Consider the following 21427-nt stretch of genomic DNA (forward strand, 5'->3'; position numbering starts at 1 on the left):
AAAAGAAAGAGAAGGAGGAGATTGCAGGAGTCAGGACACAGAATATGAACTTCAGTCCTCATTAGCGCTTTGACCATACACCTAGCATGGTGGTCTGGGGAAACACCTGCTCTAGTACCCATTGAAGTCTATAATGCACTAAAACAGCACGTTGAGTTAAATGTAGTTTGAAAAGTTGGCTCCAGCTCCGCTTAAGAAACCACAGGAGAGTGAAAAGTTTATAAGCTACACCATTACTAAAATGACTCTGGTATTAAGGGATATAGTTCAGATTATTAATTTAATAACTGGCAGAGCAAAAAAAAAAGGTTCTTGATTTTGGAAGTGGTCTCATTCACTTACCAAGCAGGTAGATCAGACCTGCTTGAGTTTAAACTCATTTCTTCTTTCTTTTTTTGTTTTTTTCCCCCCTGCTTTAATCTTCAGCTTGCTTCAGTTTTCTGTATCTATAAATTGCTTTCGGGAAGCTGTACTCAGAAAATGTTTCAGTATGCAGTTGACCTATTTTAGTTCCTACATTTTCTTTTTGGTAAACACTTTTTTTACTAATAAAATGATGTGGTCGAGTATGGTGGCTCATGCTTATATTCCCAGCACTTTGGGAGGTCGAGGTGGGTGGATCACCTGAGGTCAGGAGTTTAAGACCAGCCTGGCCAACATGATGAAACCACATCTCTACTAAAAATACAAAAATCAGCCAAGCATGGTGGCACGCTCCTATAATCCCAGCTCCTCAGGAGGCTGAGGCACAAGAATGACTTGAACCAAGGAGGTAGAGGCTATGGTGAGCTGAGATTGCAGCACTGCATTCTAGCCTAGGCCACAGAGTGGGACTCCATCTCAATAAAATAAAATAATAAAAGACAATAAAATAATTATTTGGGGAAACAAAATTTTGAAAAGGGGGAAATAATGGAGTGGGAGTGACATCTGCCACAGTGAGCATTTTTGCTGTTCCTTTCACAACCGCAGTGACCTTTTCACTGGTGATGGTGTTGAAGTGGCGGAAAAGGGGTGGAAAATCATCCCTAGGTAGAGGCCAGGTAGAAAAAGGCAGGTGAGTGAGAAAGTGCCTACGGGCTGATGACAGAATCCTTTACAGCTTCCAAAAGATCTCAACACTGAGATTTGGGGGCTTGATTAACTCAACAGGCAGGCCTGCAAATCTCTAGTGCAAAAGCAGGAGGAAGTTTCACATTTATTGCAACACATTGTCATGGATCTCTCCTTCCTGCTACGACAACAGGCAGGGAGCTCTGCTATGATGACCTTTAGTCCTCAACTTTTGATTCTACCCTGTGGACTTCCAGATGCTACCTTGGAGTAGAAGGACCTGCCCTGCCACCCAGCCCCTGGTTCCACAGTGGACAATTTGGCTTGGCAGAGGCTTTAAAGCTTAGTCTTTCATGACCCAGGTCAGGGAGCCTCAGTGAGTTGTATACATTTCTGTTGTACAGGCTTCTGTTCCAAGTCAATTGTAAAATGCTGAACAAATCAAATGGGGGATTACATTGAATGAATATTTAGAATACCAGAATTTCATTCAACTATGAGTAATAGAAACCTGAGAAGCAGTGGTTTAAATCAATAGGAATTTATTATTCTCTCACAGAATGAGAATTCCAGAAATAGGCAGTGCAGGGCTGATAGGGCAGTTCCAGTTCACCATCCTAGTGTGGTCCACATTCTCACATTCATAAGATAGTTACTGTCACTCTGGCTGTCTCACTGTGCTCTTAGAAACAGAAGGGAAGATGGGCCACGTGAAAACAATGCCCAGCAGTTGGGTCAGTATGTTTTTAATTCTCACCCTGTTACTAAGGAGCAAGGTGGAAATATATATTGGCTAGGTACCTAGAAGTCTCTGCTACAAGATGTCTCTGAATGGACGAAAATGTGAATTGCTGAAACTGCCAACTGTAACATGGCCGGAACAAGTTCATAGAAAAATTCAGAAACTCCTGAGCTCTGTTCATTAGTTCCCAAAGGCTGGCAGGTAATACTGACTGATAATAATCCCATGAATCTAGCATTTATGACAAGCCTACCCAATAGACAGTGAAAGACATTGCCACTGGAAACATGGAATCTAGTTCATGAGGCTACTTACCACCCCCTGCTCCAAAAATGGAACCCACGAAAGGCAACATAGGAATATGTTAGGTACTATTTGAGTGAGCATGCATAGTTTTGTCAGTTTGCATGTTTTGCTTTTTTAGGAGATATATATATATTTAAATGAAAATATTAAGTCAATTGAGTTTATATCGACTCTCTCCGCCATCTTCAAGTATATCTTTCATGCTTAACAAGCTTGTGTCACTAGTTACCTAAGTCCAATAAGATGAATTTTTTGGATAACTGAGGAATTATTTTAAGCAAAAATTAAAAAAAAATTAACCAGCAGTAGTGGAAATACTAAACCTTATCACTTGTTTCATCAACATATGTTGAATAATTTAACATATGAAAAGTTGTTTTGTTTTTAACTGACACATGATTGTACACATCGATGGGGTACAGTGTGATATTTTGATACATGTAAATATTGTGTAAAAATCAAATCAAGGTATTTAGCGTATCCATCACCTCATGGATTTATCCTTTCTTTGTAGTGAGAACATTCAAAATCCTTTCCTATAGTTTTGTTGTGATATACAATATAATATTGTTAGCCAGAACCACTGTGTAATAGAATGCCAGAACTTATTCCTCCTCTCTCACTATAACTTTGTACCCACTGACCAATCTCTCCCCATCTCACCTCCCCTTTCTCCTCCCCAGCCTCTGCATCTGTGAGCTCAACTTCTTTAAGTTGCACCTGAGTGAGGTCATGAAATACTTGTCTTTCTGTGCCTGGCTTATTTCACTTAGCATAATGTCTTCTGGGTTCATCCATGTTGCTGCAAATGACAAGATTTCATTCCTGCCTTATAGTTGAATAGTATTCCATTGTTTATAAATAACACACACTCTCTCTCTCTCTCTGCTCTTTCTGTCTCTTTCTTTCTTTCCTCAGACTATAGCAGTGAAAATAACATATTTTCTTTACTCCTTCATTCCTTGATGATATTTATGAAAAATGCTCAACATCAGTAATCATTGGGAAAATGCAAATCAGACCACAGTGAGATATAACTTTACCACAATTAGAATGGCTATTAGCAAAAAGAAAAAATAACAAATGCTGGCAAACAGGTGAAGGGGAGCTCTTATACACTGTTGATGGAAATGCAAATTAGTACAGCCATTATGGAAAATAGTATGGAGGTTCCTCAAAAAATTCAAAATACAACTACCGTATGATCTAGCAATCTCACTACTGGATATATATTCAAAGGAAATGAAATCAGTATGTCAAAGAGATAGGTGTACTCACGTTTATTGCAGCACTATTTGCAATACCCGAGATACGGAATCAACCTAAGTGTAATAAATGTTTTTGACTGGCTGCTACTTGTGCAGAAAATAACCTTCCTTACCATTACCCATGCCTTCACCATCTGCCCCCCACACACACCACACACTCCTTACCCTTCCCTCTCCCCACATGACTGCCATATCAGGAAGGAAAATTTTGTTTGATGGAGATGCTGAGATACTCCTATTTCACGGAGAATGGGTTAGAGCCAGCAGGTACTCAGGCACTTGCGTTATGCTTGCATTAAAAAAAAATCTTAATTAAAAGAACTGAAATGTATTTAGCCTGTAGACAACGTAAAAGTAAAAGTCTCTGGGAACTCTGAACCACTGATGGCGAGTATGTAAATTGCTAAGCTGACTCTGGAAAATGGTTTGGCAGAATCTATGAAAACTGAACATAGGCATATTTGCAGATTACACTCGTGGCCATCAACTTAGTGACACAGCTTCATCCACAGCCCCATCCTAATGCTAGGACCCAGTTCAGCCTCCCTTCCTCTGTGATAGCTCAGGCCTCCCTCCTGCAGCGTTCCGTCTATCAGCTGGTCAAAGGCGGTCTAACCTTAGCCTATCACAGGCACGTTCACTGCTGTGAACCTCAGCAAGAAAGATTAGGAGATGGGAAGCTTCCTCTCAGTAAGCTCCCTGAACACTATGTAAACTTTCCCACCCCTTGTCCAGAAACCTTCGAACTCTATACCACTTAGGATGATGACTTCACCATCACTATCTAGTACTAAAGCCCAACACAAACTGGTTTATACAATAAAGATGAAGCACTGGATCATGTAACAGCAAAGACCAATGTGGGCTTCAGGCACAGTTATATCAGAATTCCAGTTCAGTTTCTCAGAGATCTCTTAATTCCACATTCTGCTAAGTTGGCTTTGTCCTCAAGCAGAAGTCCCTCCTTGTCTTAAGATGTTTTCCAGCATCAACTGGGCTACGTGCTTCCTTCTCAAATGATGAGAAGAGAGCAGGCAGAGGCTTATCTGGATAGAAATCTAGATAACCACTGGATAAAAGCACTGAACTTAATTCTGATGGGACTTTCTGGCCATATGCCCACTTTCCAAACCAATAATTTTAGCAGCAAGATCCCAGTTGAAGCTGCAAGCCCTAGTCAAGCAAACCAAGCACAAACTAAAATAATACCTGTTGCACTCCCCCCAGAATAATAAGTATCTTACTATGTCTACAACACTAAAAAGGATCCATTCAAATGACTCATCTCAAAATAAAGCAGGTATGCTCCAAAGTGATTTCACATCCTCATGATGTCTCTGAAATAGCAGTGGTTGGCAATTTAAAGTTTTCTCCCTATAACTTAAAGTTCTACCTCATTGTTGTATTGGACTGTAACACCCAACCCCTTCTCCAAATAATCTAAGAAAATTTGGTTAGATGACCACATGCCATAGGATTTGTAGCACTGGATTCAGATATAACAATCATAACCCACCTTTGATTAGCATTTTAAGTTTCCAATGTATTCACATGCAGCATTTCTTTTCATTCCCGGAAGCTGAGTAGAATCTGTACTGCTAGATCCAGTTTGTAGGTAAGGAAGTCTCAGAGAGAGTGAGTGACTTCCCCAAGGTTAATGATCTATAAGTGAAAAAAAAAGAGTTGGCATTAGGATCTAGGTCTTTTCAATGCTGAACTTTTGTGAAGACCTTTCCTCTGATCAGTCTTTTGGACTATAAGAATCAATCCTGAAAAGGCATCACATTTTCAGGGGGTTGGGGACAGGCAGGGAAAGGCAGCAGGGGAGGAACACTGGATTGGGGAAGGGGAAAGTGAGAATGGGAATGGTGAAAGACAGAGAAAGAAACTGGAATCATGAGTTGGCTCTAACCCTGAAGACTGTAATCTAAAATGTTTGATTACTATACACATTTTTAAAGAGAATACCTTGCAAGCAATGTGACTTTGAGATGCAGACACTAGAGAGGGGATACTCAAAGACTGGGCAGCCCAAACCTACCAACTGAAGGGTTTTGTTAATGATTTTATAGATTAAGACTGGTCAGGTGCAGCCGGGCATGGTGGCTCACGCCTGTAATTCCAGCACTTAGGGAGGCCAAGGCATGTGGATCATGAGGTCAAGAGATTGAGACCATCTTGGCCAATATTGTGAAACCTGTCTCTACTAAAAATATGAAAATTAGCTGGGTGTGGTGGTGCGCACCTGTAGTCCCAGCTACTTGGGAGCCTGTGGCAGGAGAATCGCTGGAACCTGCGAGGTGGAGGTTGCAGTGAGCCAATATCATACCACTGCACTCCAACCTGGTGACAGAGCGAGACTCCATCTCAAAAAAAAAAAAAAAGAAAACTGGTCAGATGCTATATAAAAAATTATCTTTTACAGCACATGCTTTAGATAAATTTAGAGTACTTGGACACTGAGCTCGTTGAAAATTTTCTTATGACTTTGATCTGCACTGGGGAATATGGAAAGACGTTGAGAACCAAGAAATGTTACAACCAGGAAGACAGTCCTTATCAACTATTTATTTCCTCTGATATGACCATTTACCTGGGCAGCTCAGATATTATCTTCAAGATCTGTTTAAGGTACAAAGAATCCTCCTTGAATTATTTCCAACAAGAATTAGATTACATCTAATCTCACAGTGATGAGAAATAATTAATATGGATATTCTTGGGCTGTTGTGGCAATAAATCTAATTTTTGCACTGTGGCATGGAAGGAAAAATAGACGTTGCAAACTAGAAGCTTCATGGGCCAACTGTGGGCTGCAGGTGGAATGTGTTTGCTTTCCAGTGTTTTAAGAGAACAGTTCTCTCCGGGTCTCCATTGTCTCATCATTCACACAATACAAAGGTGCATTCACACACCTCTTGTCTCATTGCATCCCCTGTCTGATCCTAAGGCTTCTGAGTTTGAGGCCTTGAAATAAGAAAAGTCATTATATATATATATATGTGTGTGTGTATATATATATATGGCAATACAAGGAAGAAAGAATCATTTATCTTGGCAAACACATAATGGGATGAAAATTACAGAAAGGTAAATTAAGTTATAAAACCCAGGGAAAGTCATTTCCTAGAAAAATGACTGGAATCTGGTTCCATTTCCTGAAAGGCAAAAGTAGCCTCCACATTGGCCCAGATCTGGGAAAGAAGGGATTGAGCTGCAGAGCCCTTTGAGATGACGTTTAGTGGGACTGTTTGTTCTGTGACTCTGGGAACTAAAATTGCAACAGAAAATATCATTATGCCAAACAATTGGCTGAAAGGCAACACCAGTTAAGTCCTTACAAAACAGGAGACAAAGACCAAGAGCATGATGAAAGCAAAAGGGACACCTTTCCTCATGGCAGGTAATACCTGTGTTCCCTGCTCCACCCCAAAATCACCAGCAGGAAGGCAGAGAGTGGAGATTATCAGGAACAGGGTGAAGGGCAACAAAAGGGTAAAAAGTCTGACATCTTTTTTTTTCTTTCTTTCTTTTTTTTTTAAAGATGGGGTTTCACCATGATGGCCAGGCTGGTCTTGAACTCCCGACCTCAGGTGATCCACCCGCCTCAGCCTCCCAAAGTGCTAGGATTACAGGTGTGAGCCACCGCGCCCGGCTAAAAAGTCTGACATCTCTATAAAGTTTCGTTTTCAAATAAGGTATTGAAGACCAGAAACAAGCTTGGTAACAGCAATGAGAGGATCTCCCAATAGAGAAGGAGAGGGGAAAAGACAAGCCAAGAGCTTTGGTTCCTGCTGGAGGCCCCATGACATCTCCATCATCCATTCCCCATCCTGATCTTCAGTATCCTCATCTAAGTGCATTTGGCAAAGTAGGATGCTTCTGCCCGTCTAGCTCAGTGTCTGTGATTTATGTGAGCATGGGCTTGCCCCTAGATTCAAGGGGAGAGAACAAAAATGTTCTATAATCTACAAATTCAAGTATGCATAGAATGTTAGGTGCCAGGACTCTGGAGTCAGAACTGAGTGCAAATCCTAGGTCCAGCACTTACTAGCTTTAAGGACCTTAGCAAGTGACCTTATTTCCCAGGGTCCTATTTTTTCTCATCCACAGCTTGGGCATAATAGCATTTGTCTACCTCATGGGATTTAATAGCTGCTCTGTGTTAAGGCATCAAGTCCAATAGTAGGCACTCAGTGAATGTGGTAATAGTTATTTAAATAATCATCATAATGAATTTGAACATCCGTGAAAGGGAAAGGTATCCTAGTCAGTCTACAAAAGGAGAGCTAGTGTCAAATCTCATGTCATGGCTGAATGGCTCCCTGCCTATCTCTGTTGAGTTGAATGGCTTTGCGTCAGGAGACTAGGAAACGAGCACCATTGAAATAAATGAGACAAACATTTTGTAAGTGCCTGTTATGGGCCCAGCACAGTCACTGTGCTAGACCTTAGAAAGAGGTCTTGCCAAGGGTGGGTTCACCATCGTGGGAAGGAATGACTTGTAATCTATCCAAGCTAAGAGACTGAAGACTATCTTGCCTTGATGCTACAAATAAGAAAACAGCAACAAATAGTTAGAAATTGCTTTAACATTGAAAACTGAAATGTTAGCATACTGCCTTATCAGAGTGCTGAGCTATACTCCCATATAACTTTTATTGAGCAGTGCAGGCACAATGAAAGATAGTTTCTTTTCTCAAGGAGGTTCCCATCAAGTGCAGAGGCTTCCAAGGAGGAATGCATTCACTCCAGGATGTGGGCCAGGCAATACTCTGCAGTATGGTATGAAGATACTAGGCCTTTTATTCCTACGTTTAAAAAAAAGAGTTTGATTTGCTTCATAATATACATACTACATTTGGTTTTGGTTTCAGTTTGTTTTAGAGATAATAGAGATAGAATCTCACTGTGTAGCCCAGGCTGGAGTGCAGTGATGTGACCATAGCTCAGTGTAACCTTGAACTCTTGGGCTCAAGTTATTCCCCCCTGCCTCAGCCTCTTGAACAGCCAGGACTACAGGTGTGTACCACCACATCCAGCTAATTTTTAAATTTACTGCAGACATAGGGTCTTGTTATATTGGCCAGGCTGGTCTCAAACCCTTAGCTTCAAATGTCCTCCCACCTCAGCCTCCCAAAGTGTTGGGATTACAGGTGTGAGTCACTATGTCCAGCCTATAATATACATACTATATTTGAAAAGTAACACCTGTATATAATTTATAAATAAATATGAATATGAGATCAAGGTTCAAGTTTTCTTGTTGATGGGATTCTAGATCAAAAGGTTTGCGAGATGGGAGACCAGGAAGCCAGTAGTCAGAATCTGATGCAGAAGAAATTTGCTAGAACACAGATGATAGGCATCCAGCTCAGCAGGGAAGGAAGAGGAGGAGGTTATAGGGAAGGCTTCCTGGAGGAGATGACATGCTGAGATGCTGCAGTGTATTTGGGGAAAGAGGGAAAAAGAATGTTTCAGGCAGGCTACACAACATTTGCAAAGAAAGGCAAGATGGACTTTGTGCGAACAAGTGACTGCATTTTGAAAACTAAAATGGCAGCATACAGGGGCTCACACCTGTAATCCCAGCACTTTGGGAGGCCGAGGTGAGTGGATCACTTGAGCCCAGGAGTTCGAGACCAGCCTGGGCAAATGACGAAACCCCATCTCTACAAAAAATACAGAAAATGAGCCTGTAATCCCAGCTACTCAGGAGGCTAAAGTGGGAGGATCACTTTACTCCAAGAGGTCAAGGCTGCCATAAGCCATAATCGTGCCACTGTACTCCAGCCTGGGCGACAGAGTGAGATCTTATCTCAAAAAAAAAAAAAGAAGAAGAAGAAAGAAAACTAGAACGGTTTGGGGAACTGTAGGAGGTAAGGCTGGGAGGCTTCTGCAGGGATCAATTATGGTCACTGAAGAGCAGGAAGCTTATTCTGGTAGTGAAATTACTGCTAAGACATTCTAGCAGGGGAGATGAGATCATAGAGCAGTATTCCCAACTTTATCTTCTAGCCCTGATACTTAGGTCTGAGTCCTAGAGGAAACGGATTGCAATGGTGTGAGCTGGTAAGACCTCAAAAAGCTACAGCAAAAAAAGGTGCTAGTAGCCTTTGAAGTTATACAAATCCTCGAGACTGTGCATTGCTGAGTGAGAATTAGTAACACCTAAAAACACATCTTTGGGCAAAAAAGCCTGTGCAGTCTTTTACAAGCATTAGTGCCTTAGTGGCTCCATTACAGTTAACAGCAACCGAAGATATCATCTGAGTGAGCCAAAGCTGGAAAGGACGGAAATAGTAGATACTAGAGCAGCTGAGGGGTAGTACACGGAGTCCTACCATGCCACCCCTAGCAGGCCCTTAGAAGAGATCGAAAAGGACTTTGCAAAGCACCTAGTGCTCTCTCATGTGAGGAGAGACTGTGCTTGTCTTACTCAAATTGTATCCCTCATATCTTGCATGGTGGAACAGGACTGCAAGGCTGCACAGATCCCAGGGTCCTTGTTCACGCAGTTGCCTTTATAAACAGAGCCCTCTGGAGTTGTGTAACAGGAGCCTTGCGTAGATGTGAAATCAACATAGGTTAAAGGAAAAAATGAAATATTGATTTCTTAGCTGCTTTTGTTAACATTATTCTAAATCTCAGGTTGGGCTGGCCTGAGCAGCAGTGGCTCCCATCAGATTTAGGCTTGGGGTTATCATTTGGGTAGCAGTGCGGCATATAATGTAGGGGAATGGACCTAGAATGCGCAATTAGAACTGCGGAGATTGGATGGGTGTTTTCCTACTTTAGTTCTGGAAAAGTCCTGCAAGGAACTAGAAATAAATACAATAACTATGTATACAGTCAGTAGGCAGAAGTAGCTAGGTGGAGAGCTAGGGGTTAACACTCATGAAGAGTGGTCACTGGTGGCAACTAACAAGAATTCCCCCATTACTTATTCTAAGGCCAGCTCTTAATCCTAGGCAAAATGAGACTGGGGGACAAAATTAGAATTAATCACCAGAGATCAGATAAAGCTGATTCATTTCTGAGCTGGAATAAAATCAATACAAAGAACTTGCTTGCATAAATATTAAACAAGAAAATCTGGAATATACATCATCCTCCTTAGAAGAAGATGAGGCCTAAAGAAAGCATCCCATTTGGCCAAGGTCACTGTTGGTGGAAGTGGCAGCCTCAGTATTCAAGAGCTGGGGAACATCAGACATTGTAAGTGGCCACAGATTTGCATGAGCTGAAGACCAAGGTTCGTGATCTGCTCACTGGACACAGTGGTGACAACAGAAAAAACATCTAGTAAACCTAAAAATCACCTCAAGAAGGAACTGGAAAACAATCTAAAAAGCCAGAGAAAGCTAGAGTTGAAGGCAGTATAGAGTTAGATCCAAGACAGAATCTAATGTTCATATAGATCCTCTTGCATCGTGAACAGATGTCCACACAGGACACAGGAAGTGCTCGGTTTTGATTATCAGTGTATGCCAAAATAAACCAATTTCTGTATGTGGAGGATAGACAGCTGTGTGAAGCAGGATTTTTCAGTGTCTTCAGCTGGCTCCATTAAACCAGCAGACTCACACCTTCCAGCAGCTGTCCTATCTTCAGGGGTACTGGACATGCTGGATTTGGGGAGACTGCTATGGGATCTCAAACCATTTTTAATACTAAGTACCATACGATGGGGCCACTGCACATCCATACTTTGTGCCTACACATTGGGAGGCACTGGGCTCTGGGGAGACGCAGATGGTTTTCAAGAACAGGCACTTGAACCCAGAAAATGCTTCTCGTCTACAGCCACTGTCATATTGTTCTGACTTCTCAGTTTCCTCACTATCCCCTCTTCTTTCAAATATTTTCATTTTCCAAATCAGACAAGTAAACGTTTTTTACAAGTACAGAGGTACATCAGTCACCACCTTCTCTCTCAGATGTAGTAAGTTGAATTGTGTGTTTTATGTATTGTTGTAGCTTAGATGTTGACTTTAAAGAGATATTGAAACAAACATCTTAAAAATGTAAGTATAGAAAGGTAAGCATGCTATTATAAAGAAATTTTTAAAAAAGCTTGTATGTAGTTACTATATCTTTGTCCTTCTATTGTCTTCAATGCCTTTTAAATGCACCATGAATACAGAGAAAAAAACTGTGTGCACCCAGGAGAACTTGCTTGATGTCCCTGGCCCCAGTTTACCACATCTCCAAAACCAATGGTTCTGACAGCCAGAGTATCTTCCAGATCTAAAATATCATAATCATGTATTTTACTTAAAGAACAGAAATGCCTAGAGTGTACATATTTTTAAAAAGTAGCATGAGCAGAATGTCACATAAACAAAGCTTCAGTCATATGAAGTAGTAGGGTAGATTATTTTCAGGCAAAATAAACTGATTCCTTATAAAATATTAATAATTATCCAAGGTAGAGAAAATAATTTTGTCTTAAAAATCAAAATCTTGATTCATTTTGGAAGTCATTTTGGCTCATTTCATTTTTTTAAAAAAATCTAATTTTTCAGTTTGGCCTAGCAAGGTTTTATTTTAGGAATACTGAAACTGACAGGAGGTAGTGGAGAGCCATGCACTACTTCCTTCATCTTTCACCTGCATATTTCTGGCACTCTCCATCTCTGAGCTCTCTTGCCTGAACCATCACCTCACACTCTTTTGGGAGTTAATAATTCCCCATAGACAATTTTCCCTCCAGAAGACAGAGTTGCTACTTCTTCAAAGCTTTTGGGGCTCCCCAGATGCTGCACAGTGGGGGTGCCTAATACTCATCTCTAAGGGTGGCTGTTTTGGCACCATTTTTGGCTGAAGTTTTTGTATTGCATTTCCATGTCATTCGGTGTGGTGTGTGTCTGCCAGATATCCTGCCTGCTCTCAGTTGAAGGCCTTCCCAGATTGGGCAGCTGAATGTACTGCACAGCTGCCAAAATTCTAATTCAAGATCTAGAATTCTAACTCCTGCTCTTTAGACCCTTGTCTGGCCTTGGCCCCAGTCTCCTGCCAACTGGGTCCCTGGCTCATTATCAGGCCCACCAGGGCACTGCCCCCACCCTCAATTGGACCCACGAAACCATTCTTGGCACCAAACTGAACTTCAAGACACAGCTGCCCCAGTCCCACCCAAACCGAATCTCATCTCAGCAAAAGTTTGTCACCTTGTAAGCTGCAAGGCAGAAGAGATGAGCAAGAGAAAATGCCACCAGTGATGATCAGATCACAAAACTTCCTGTAACAACAGACACACTACATGTGCCTTTACTCTAAGCACTTGCACGAAAAGCAGACAATCCCATTATCAGCAATAACATAGATAGAGATGCAGAGTTTATGGAGGGAGGAATACTATTTCTCCACGTATCTGAATCAGAGGGTTAGTGAAATTTGCCATACGGAAAAATGCTAAATTCAGTACGCATATATTAATATTAATAAAAAATGTACTGCTGGGTCATAAACTGCAGATAATGTGTAATATTTCTTAGGAACCAGGAAAAGTGTTACTGGAAAACACACACTTTACAGCAGAAATATGACTGCAACTGGAGGAGGGGGTGGGGACAAGAAAGTAATTGATTCTCAGCAAAATGCTGGTTTTCAGGGAAGCTACTAAATTCAACTTATGTGCTTACCTGGTCAACATTGTGGTTTAAATGCTCACAGGATGAAATTGCTTCCTTTTTAAATGAAGATGCTCACAGGATGAAATCGCTTCCTTTTTAAATGAAGATGCTCACAGGATGAAATCGCTTCCTTTTTAAATGAAGAGTCACTATGTCCCTTGACCTTATTTCTACTCCTTCTATCCTTTTTCTGCTGTGCTGAAATGTAGATGGGTTAATTACCAGACCAGAGATGGTGGAGTGGGTACAGTGGGGTGCTGTGATTGTGATTTGGGGTGAAGTTATTTCAGTTTACGTTTTCCCCAAAGAAGCAGGGAGTATAAAAACCGTGGTACATATGTAAAACACAGGCAAATGCACTTGACAACCAGGCACTCTATTTTGAAATTTAAATAAAGCTAAGATTTTCTTCTGGCCTAGAGGGAAGCTTCATTAAAATCAATTAGTTAGTACAAACCTCCGGAGAATATAGACTTTTTTTTAAAGAAAGTTTAAAGAAGAAGGTGCACACAATTACCTTTCCTGGGTCCCCTGTGAATGTGTCACACCTAGACAAGTGGCTGAGTACAGAAAAAGGTCCCCAAGAGGGGCCAGGGTAACTCCCCGAGTTCTCCTCGCAGGGAGGTAGGTGTAATTAATCGATGTGTATATATTAAGAACGTCATATACATAACCAAGGAGGATCCAGACAGATGGCATGGATGGCAAGCCATAAAGGGCAGGCCTAGCGAGATAAAGTTGGTGGCAGGGCTCGCAGGTGAGGCCTGGGTCCTAGCGCGGAGGTTGGGGCCGCACAGCTGTAGCCTCGCGCCCTGGTCCCTCCTCCCAGCTGCGGCGGCCTCCCCCCCACACCCGCCCCCACCCTCCCCCAGCCGCTCCCGACGCCGCCGCCGCAGCCACCGCCTCCTCCCCTCTGCCTCCCGGTGGCTCCTCGCTCTCCTTCCATCTCTCTCGCCCCCTCTCCCTCCGTCCCGTCCTCGCCGCTCCCCTCACCCCGCCTCTCTCCCCCTCCCCGAGCCCCTCCTCTCCTCACCCCACCCGGCCTCCCTCCCTCACTCGCCCGCCCGGCGCTCACAGAGCCGACACCAGGGGGGCTCTCGATGTAGCACCATGACAGGCATCGCCGCCGCCTCCTTCTTCTCCAATACCTGCCGATTTGGGGGCTGCGGACTCCACTTCCCCACCCTGGCCGACCTCATCGAGCACATCGAGGACAACCACATTGGTAAATGGCCCGGGGGTGGGCGGGGGTGCCGGGCGCGCGGAAACTCCTGCCCGGGCGGGGAGCCCCGGAATGGCCAGGGGTGGCCGGCGGGGAGGGAGGCGGCAGGGCGGGGAGGGCGCGTGCAAGCCCCGAGGTGGGGGGTGGCGGGATGCGGGGGCGCGAGGTGCCGGGGGGCGGGGAGCGGGCTGGAGTGGGGGAGGGGGCTGGCGCCTCGAGGTGCGGCGGGCGGGCGGGCGGGCGGACGGCTGGGGGACTCCGGGGCGTGCACGCGGGCTGTGAAGTGGTGGGAGCTGGGAGCGCCGCGGCGAGGCGGCGGGGGGTTGCGGCGGCGGGGCCGAGCGCTGGGGCTCGGGGCGGAGGGCGCGGCGGGCGGCGGGCGCTGGGCGCTGGGCAGGGGCGCGGAGTTTGTTGGCCCGGGTGGTCCGAGCGACTGGAGGCGCTGAGGACTGCGGGGGGCCGGCGCTGCACACCGCCGGCCGCTTCCGCCCCGGCGCGAGCTGTCAGGGTTCGGCGGCGGCTGCTGCCTCGGGGAGGTGGAGCGGGGAGGGGGGGGGTGGCGGGGGTGGCTCCACCGCGGCAGCCATTCCGCTTCCTCCTCCCGCCGCCGCCGCCGCCGCCGCCGCCGCCGCCACTGCGTCCTGTCAGCGCCGGTTGCTAGGTGTGGTGCGTCGGGAGGGGGCCGAGGCCGGCGGCCGCGGGGCGGGGGCCGTGGCGCTCGCCCTCTTCCCGGGTGGCTGCCGAGCGGCCCGGGCGGGGCTGGGACGCGGGACCGGGGGCTCTGGGTGCCCGCCCGTGCCCTGGCCTGGTGCGGACGCCCAGGAGCTGCGGACTGAGGTCCTGGGTGCGCCCGCGGGCCGCGCCCAGCGCCCCGGGGTCGGCGCGCCCTGGAGGCCCCTGCGGTGGTGTCCGCTGGAGAGCCACCCCCAGGGCCCACAGCCGGGCATTTAAATGCACCCTGGCTCTGCGATTTGCTTTTCTAATAGTGCTAGGCCCGAGGTGCGCCGGCTGCGCCCTGGGATCAGCGGCGGCCTGCGCAGCGCCCGGGGCGCGGGGGACGCCGGGGAGTGGGTGCCCGGCGGATCGGCTGCTTTCCATTCACGCCGGGACCCCTGGGCCTTCCAACAAGTCCTCTGATTTGCAGAAGTCCTTGCACACATTTACACACTTCTATCTGGAACCCCTGCTAAGGGAGGTGGGCCGGGTGCATCTGGTTCAGGCGATCCAGCCACCTGCGGAAGGTGTGGCCAACGCCCGCGAGTTGTCCTGCGTGGGCTAGAAGGTGAAGGGGCCGAGCGATGTCCCAACCAGCTGTCTAAACCAGAGAACCTGTAAATTGCCCCAGGAAGTCCAAATGAATGCCATGGATTCAGCCATGTGGATGCAGCTCACGTTTCTACAGAGTTGAGAGAATAAATCATGACTGCTGTGTATTTATGCACGAATAAAATGAGGCAGAACCATATACTCCTTTTCTTAGTATAGTGCTGTCTCTGCACACAGTGGGTGCTCAGTAAGTGTTGAATACCTGTTTAGAATGTGATTTGATGAGCCATTCGGAATCGGAGATAATCATGGGAAACGTCTACAAAATGTCTTTCAGAAGAAAATTCTGATGAGTAATTGTTCAGGTTTTGAAACTTTTCAAGTTTCAGGCGTCCTTGTAATAACTTCTTCCATTTCTTCTGATAAAGGTGTGACAGAAGAGCTAGGCAAGTTTTGGTAGTCTTAAAAGCAGTTTAATGGAGCAACAAATTTGCTGATTCATAACATGATTGAATAGTCATAACTGAAAGTGCTTCAAAGTATTAAATCAGATTTTTCATGATGGCTAGTTTAAAATAAAGTGAAAACACCAGTGTTGTGAAGTTCTGGTAGAAATGTTATTAGTTCAAGTTCTTCCCCTTACTCCCAATGTAAGTAGAAAATAAGAAATATAAATAATGCTATACATTAATATGAATGATGTAAGTAATATAAATACCTAATATCTCTTGACTTCATTGCATATCCCATTCATTCTCGCTAACAGTTATTTCAGAATAAACTATAATTTAACAAACTGGTTAAAAGACAGTATAAATTATATTTATTAAAATGTGTTACAGACAGTTATCCTTGAGGATTTAGTTTGTATGAGATGGTTTAAAACTTGCTGAATCATGAGGTTTTAAGTGTAGAAATTGTCTTAATATTTTGCACACTTTTTAAGAGGGCTAAGAGCTTGATACATATTCTGAAACTCAGCTTTGAAGTAATGGTACTTCATTCCCAGAAAGCTAATGTTATCCTTTTAATAGTGAAAATATGCAATAGCAGTGACCTAGGCAAACTGTGTGGCAGGGCTAGCACAGTTGAAAGTAGTTTGAACCAGCAAACTTTATGAAAAGTAAACGGTAAAATGAACAAACACTTGTAATTCCGAGAATGAAGAGGCTTATATACCTCTGCTGGGGAGAGACCCTTTGCTATCAAAGGCAGCCCTATATGCAGAAAGAAGAAAGAATTGATGTTAAGAAGAATAAAAATATCCTGGTAGATATTTTTATCAGTAGATAGTGTCATATAAATACACTTTTGATGAAGAGACATGGGTGAAAACATAAAGGATTTAGGGAAAGTTCTATACAGTTATTGTTATGTGGTATTTATCATTTGTGATTCAATCTATAAATATGTGGAGACAGTTATTTTTAATGATTGATTTACTGATTTCATGTTTATTGGTGAGTGGTTACATTAAAAAGATTCACGAAAAGAATAAGAGATGTGTTATTTTGCTTTTAATTTGTTCAACAATCTTGTTATTTAGGAACCATGAGTGTTAGAGAGATATGCTTAGGCCAGTGTTCCATTTTGGGGGCCTATCTGGGTTATTACCACTTAGCCACTAGTAAAACCCCTTAAACAGTGATAAAACAAACATTTATGGGAACATGATGTGTTTCTTGCTTGGCAGATTTTTCAAGGCCTATATTTTTCATTAGAAAAGTATTATGTTTAGTTTGTGTAAGGGTTATTGCCGAGTTTAAAATGAGGAAACTGAGGCCAGTATAAGAAAATTAAACGCCAATTTATTCAGCTCCCGGGTGAAGTTCTGTAGTTGGGGAAAGGGGGCCAGAGAAGTCGCGCTGATTTCCTGGGGCGGGGGAGGGGAGGGTTATGGCTAGGAGGAATGAGCAACACCTGGGTGCTCTGATTGGGTCCGGGGGAGCGGGATTGGGATGGGGCGGGCCGCTATTGGTTGGCGGGTTGTTGGGCGGGTTTTCCGGTGCAAGAGCTGGCCAGGGTTGCATTAGCCAGAGCCTTCCAGGGGAGCCATGCGCAGAGCTAGGTGCTGAGTGCAGTCAGGTGCCGGGTGCAGAGTCAGGTGCCGGGTGCAGAGGTGAGTGTGTTTGGCCTTCGGCAAGGCAACCGACCTTATAGTTTGGATTAATTAAATGCATTAAGTTGAGAATAACTCTCTGTCATCTCATATGTGTACACTTAACTTTTGTTTTTAACTATTTTCCTCTCCCCTTAAGGAACAAAGATTTGGGGCTTTGAAACCAAGGAAAGTGTGATTTTCACTATCCTCTTTTTCAACTCTTCCCTCCTAGAAGAATGCTGTACCAGTGTTCCTGTCTTCTTTCTTGCATTTCACTGCTGGTTCGGTCCTGGAATACCTGTCTCAGTGTACACACTGAATATCCTAGCTAAAACTCTCCTCACCCCCACTTAAATTGCCTAGAAATCCCATAGCCCTGCAACTGTGAAGTGCTTCTCCATCAATTTTGCTATCAGTTCATTCGTAGGTCTGGCTCTTTCGCGTGGAGATGGGAAAAGCAGGCCTGGGTTTGTTTGCTTCTTATTTCGAGTAGGTAATTGAATTTGTGGAAACACTTTTGGTATGAACATCCTAGATAGATGAAGTTAAACTGGTGACTAGGAATCTTAGAAACACCGGGAGCACTAAATTTAGCGCTGAAGGTCGTGCCCCAGGCTCATAAAATGCCTGCTGCAACCCTGCATCCCAGTGCTATGAAATTGTTTGGCCTTTTGTCTCAGAAATACAACTGTTGAATCATTCTTAGCTTATTTGATTATTTGGTGAATTTTTAAAAGTACCTCTGTATTTTGAATTTATTTATGTAGTAATATATATATATATTGAGTTCCTGCTTTATGCCAGGCAAAGTTCTGAGCACTTTATATCTTTTGGTTAACAGAATGAAGATGTCAGTCTTTAGGGAGTTGTTCATTGTAGGGGAGGGGGCCAGACAATGAACAATTGAAGTATGTGATATACAGGGTGTTGGGAGGTGGTTGGTGATAGAGAAAAGAGGAAAGCTAAAGCGGGGTCTGGTGTTTTGGGAGGAGAAAGTATTGAAATTTAAAATAGGTTAATCAGGGTGGGCCTTGCTGAGAGGTTGATATGGGAGACAAAAACCTCCAGAGTTAGCCCTGAGGACATTCCAGGCCCCAGGACAGAACTGCATCTCTGGAATAGAAACACAGGAATCTGACCGAATTCAATTATTAGCAGGTCATCCAGAACTTTCCTAAGATGTTAGGAGCCTCAGCTTTGCCATTGCAACAGATTTCCCTGCAAGGGCCCAGTTAAAAGGTAGAGTCTCATTGACCAAGAATGGCTTGCATTAGCTATGACTTGATTCTTGACCACAAATATCAACAGGTTTCTTGTTGTGAGTCCCTACTTGTTAGTGTTGTCATCTCCAAAACCCAGGTAGTAAATCTATAGTGCTTCATTTCATAGGATAGATTTATAAACCATCTGATTAATAAAGGTCAAAGTTCCTAAAGAAAAATCAGGACACTTAATATCAAAACTATAGAATTTGGCTTCTAAGATGAGTTAGTAAATATTTGCATTATTTTCTCAAAGGAGCACCACAGTATACTAAATAGAAAGAGATAGGCTGTACAATACGTCATAGGCCCTTATTACTCCCGCTTTTAGGTGAACAAACTAAGATACAGTTTATAATTGCCCCAGCTTTAATGACTGGTGTGTATGATTTGAGATTTGAATTCCAGTCAGGTATACAAAACTGAGCCAGTTGCCAATTAGGTGAATAACGAGACAGTCCTCCCATCTCCTCCTCTCACAGGGTTAGTCTGTGCGTCCTCCTTTAGAAAGTAACTGAACTCAAGATGAATGTCATCCGAGCAGCGCCGTAGCCAACCCAGCCTGCTTGGGGTTGAATACACGTGTCTGTCACTGGTCAGCTGTATGACCAGGGACAAATTAACCATACTCTTCTGTAAAATAATATAGTAGTAGCATCCATCTCATAGAGTGGTTAATGGGGATTAACTGAGATAATGTATATGAAGTACTCACCTACAATAATAAGTTGTCTACATCATCTAGTTTCTTACCATTTGTGTATTTGCTAAATAAATATGTAATCTTACTGTGAAAGTCTACATTCGAGGTTAACATAGGTTGTATCCATCTATTCGTGGTGCTGTTCTGGGCATTTTACAACTGTGTGACATCATCAGGCTCTTCCAGGGAAGGACTGAGAACGGGAAATAGGAGACTCCTCAACAGTCTAGCGCTGGTGTTGCAGCCTCTGGCCACGTTCTCTTTTGTGTGGCCAGAGGCACTTCAGACCCTGGCAGAGGTGTTTGCCACAGTGGACTGGGAAAGTGGTGTCAAAGCCAGCAGCTTCCAACATGGCCTTTCCTTGTGGCCTGAATTTATTTGAAAAAATCCAGGACTAGAAAGAAGCACTGTGCATTGGCCCTGTGGGTGTATTCCCTTGAGGACACTTCCTGTGGGGAGAAGGAATGACTGAATGAATAAATGAATGAATGAAAGGCCTGTTGCTGCCTGCCCTGCTCTATGCCTGTGCCCTGTGGCTTGGCAGCAAGATCTCCCTGTTACTCCCAGGGTTCCTGAGAAGCGCCCAGGTGTAGTGCTAGAAGTTTTAAATACACACACACCCACCCATAGGCAGGATAAGGGAACCCTACATCTGAAACTTCACAGCAGTCTCTAAAACTCTGTCTTCAGTGGTTTCTCCATTAGCCCCTTTTCACCTGTAAACAGTCAGATCATCCTTTATAAAACATCACTGTTCAACATCCTGTCTCATAAGTTTCACAAGCTTCTAATTGTTTTCATTTAGTATACACATTTTCTGACATATGACTGAAATATACAGACATGTACATGCAGCCTGCAACTGACTGGGTTGAAAAAAACCTCCATATTCTTCAGAAAATTGTTTCCTTTATAGTTCATATATTTTGAAGATTTGTCCTACCTTGACAGTTCTAGAAATACAAACTGACAGCTGTTTTGAGAAAACCCAATTCTCTCCGTAGATGACAGTGAGGATGCCTCAAGGCTGGTGCAGGCTGGTGACACTTGAAAAGGGGCTTCCCTGGGACCGTTTGGAAGCCAGAGGCTTGGTGTTGTAGACTGAATCTGAGAGACAGGAGACAATGTTTCTGAATTCCTTAAAAACCCTCCTTTTCTAGTTGTTGTTTCTAGGGCAAGAATCATACGTACCCCACATTTCCTTGTGTTCCTCCACTGCATTCTTACCCCTGCCTTCAGAGCTTGACAATGCAGACATGTCCTGCATACGAAGAAATACTTACTGGATTGTAGATACACATTTTGTTTCATGATGAGGTATTAGATTTATTGCATGTTGACCTGGCTAAAGTACTGAATTGAAAAGTGTCCTTTATTTAGAATCTGAAGATGGGAAACCATAGATGTCAGAAATTTGTGTGTATTTTCAAAAAGTGCTTTTCATTTAATATGTTTAATTGGTGTAAAGAAAATTATATTTTTCCCTTGCTGTAAGAACTGGAACGTGGCATTAGTTTTCACCTACTTTTTTTTTTAAGACTAGCTGCAAGCAGGGACCAGCTTAATGGATATCCTCTTTAAGGATAAAGTCTTTCCAATTGCTCCTAACTTTGCCAGGAGTCAAAGGGACTCTTGGGTCACTAACGATAGACAGTCTGTCCAGCACCGGAAAGCACTGATCGTCCCCTGATGGCCATTGTCCCTTGCCTGGCTCACCCACTGGCCTCCCAAGGAAGCACTGTTTATTGTTTGCCAGACTTCAATGGTGATTTTTTCCTGAGATAGACCTCCTTGAAGGGACGCAGGCTGGATACCAGGTTAATAACACTGAAAAACTCACCATTTCTTTGGTATTATCTATATAAT

The 21427-nt window shown here is 43.8% G+C and overlaps 1 protein-coding gene and 1 long non-coding RNA gene across 2 annotated transcripts in view; one reads left to right on the forward strand and one right to left on the reverse strand.

Annotated features, from left to right (window-relative positions):
• Window positions 1-1575: 1575 nt before the first annotated feature.
• Window positions 1576-14375, reverse strand: LOC116557232. Its single transcript, XR_004271429.1, has 2 exons — window positions 14156-14375; window positions 1576-1735 (listed from the first exon to the last, which is right to left on the reverse strand). It is a non-coding gene; the product is annotated as an uncharacterized LOC116557232 (long non-coding RNA).
• The window catches only part of JAZF1 (JAZF zinc finger 1), a 342544-nt gene continuing 334995 nt past the window's right edge, over window positions 13879-21427 (forward strand). The window contains exon 1 of the mRNA XM_032286681.1: window positions 13879-14232. Coding sequence (XP_032142572.1) covers window positions 14118-14232 — 115 coding nt within the window. The 5' untranslated portion in view covers window positions 13879-14117. The remainder of the gene's footprint in view (window positions 14233-21427) is intronic.

This window comes from Sapajus apella, unplaced genomic scaffold (assembly GCF_009761245.1).
Source record: "Sapajus apella isolate SASKATOON/1434 unplaced genomic scaffold, GSC_monkey_1.0 scaffold19, whole genome shotgun sequence".
NCBI lineage: Eukaryota > Metazoa > Chordata > Mammalia > Primates > Cebidae > Sapajus > Sapajus apella.